Source organism: Rhagoletis zephyria, unplaced genomic scaffold (assembly GCF_001687245.7).
Source record: "Rhagoletis zephyria isolate East Lansing unplaced genomic scaffold, Rhagoletis_zephyria_1.1 Rzeph_scaffold_71315, whole genome shotgun sequence".
Classification (NCBI taxonomy): Eukaryota; Metazoa; Arthropoda; class Insecta; order Diptera; family Tephritidae; genus Rhagoletis; species Rhagoletis zephyria.
In genome coordinates this window covers 1-1,296 of record NW_016228365.1, presented here as the reverse complement: position 1 = coordinate 1,296, position 1,296 = coordinate 1, and the positions used below count along the sequence as shown (strand labels likewise).

General features: G+C 59.6%; 1 protein-coding gene across 1 annotated transcript; it reads right to left on the bottom strand.

Moving 5' to 3' along the window:
* Positions 1 to 6: 6 nt before the first annotated feature.
* Positions 7 to 1,292, bottom strand: LOC108357151 (sodium/potassium-transporting ATPase subunit alpha-like; the record flags this gene model as incomplete). Its single annotated transcript, XM_017608246.1, has 3 exons — positions 7 to 33; positions 106 to 401; positions 467 to 1,292. Coding segments are annotated over 3 exons (1,149 nt in total), but the record flags the coding sequence as incomplete, so codon positions are not given.
* Positions 1,293 to 1,296: the final 4 nt, after the last annotated feature.

Sequence of the window (1,296 nt, the reverse complement as noted above, 5' to 3'; positions counted from 1 at the left end):
GGTGTGCTCCAGTCGGCGCCGGGCGGCGTAGCTCTAGGGGGGGGGAAATAACAAATTAGGTAAGGTCATTAAATCATTTCCCCCCTCCGCTTTCCATCTTCTTACCCACTGCTGTCCATAATCGTCGGTCATGTCTTCGAGGTGAACGCTGAGCCAGCCACTCTGGCGACTGCCGACCAGCGTCCGCCAGAAAAAGCCGTGCTGCGCCATGATGGCGATGTAGGCGAGCAGGCCGGCGGTCATCTGCAGGACGCCAATCTTCAGGTAGGCCATCGTTATCAGCGGCAGGGTGACGAGGTGCTCTGAGGGGGACCGAGGTGGACGCTGCATCAGATCCGCCTCGGGCGGCTCGTAGGCGAGGCTGATGGCCGGCAGAATGTCAGTGCCCACGTCGATGCACACTGATAGAGAAAACAAAAAACAAAGTTAGAAAACTTTAAAAACCAATCAAACAAAATGGTCTTACAGATGGTAATCGTTCCGAGCGGCAATGGAATGCCCACCAGCACAAAGAGCACAAAGGGCACCATCTCGGGAATGTTGCTCGTCAGCGTGTAGCCGATGGACTTCTTCAGATTGTCAAATATGAGCCGCCCCTCTTCGATGCCCTCGACGATGGAGGCAAAGTTGTCGTCCAGCAGGACGAGATCGGCCGTTTGCCGGGACACCTCCGAACCGGTGATGCCCATGCTGATGCCGATGTTGGCCGCTTTCAACGCCGGCGAGTCGTTGACGCCGTCGCCGGTGACGGCCACCACCTCGCCGCGCCGCTGAAACGCCTCCACAATCAGCAGCTTCTGCTGGGGACTGGTACGGGCAAAGACGAGCTCGGCGTGGCGGGCCACCGCCTCGGCAAGGCCCTTCTCACCAAGCCGTGTCAGCTCGCTGCCGGTGATCACCCGGTGAAGCTTCTCAGCTGGATTGGACTGGGCTGAATGGTGATGGTTTGAACTACTTGAAACGGGTTGGCTGGTTTCAATTGAGGAGATGATGCCCACCTGACGGGCAATGGCCGCCGCCGTGGTGGGGTGGTCGCCGGTGACCATCACCACTTTGATCCCGGCCCGCCGACACCGTCCAACCGCCTCACCGACGCCCGGCTTCGGCGGGTCGACCATGCTGATCAGCCCGACAAAGGTGAAGTCGGCCAGGGGAAAGTTGGGCGGCTCTTCGGAGGTGTCAAATTCGAATTCCGGTGGAAAGTCCTTTGAGGGCAACTCCAGCCAGGCGAGGCCAAGCACCCGCTCTCCGCGGCCGCCTAGCCGTGAGTAGGCGTCTTCAAAGGCCGATTTGAAG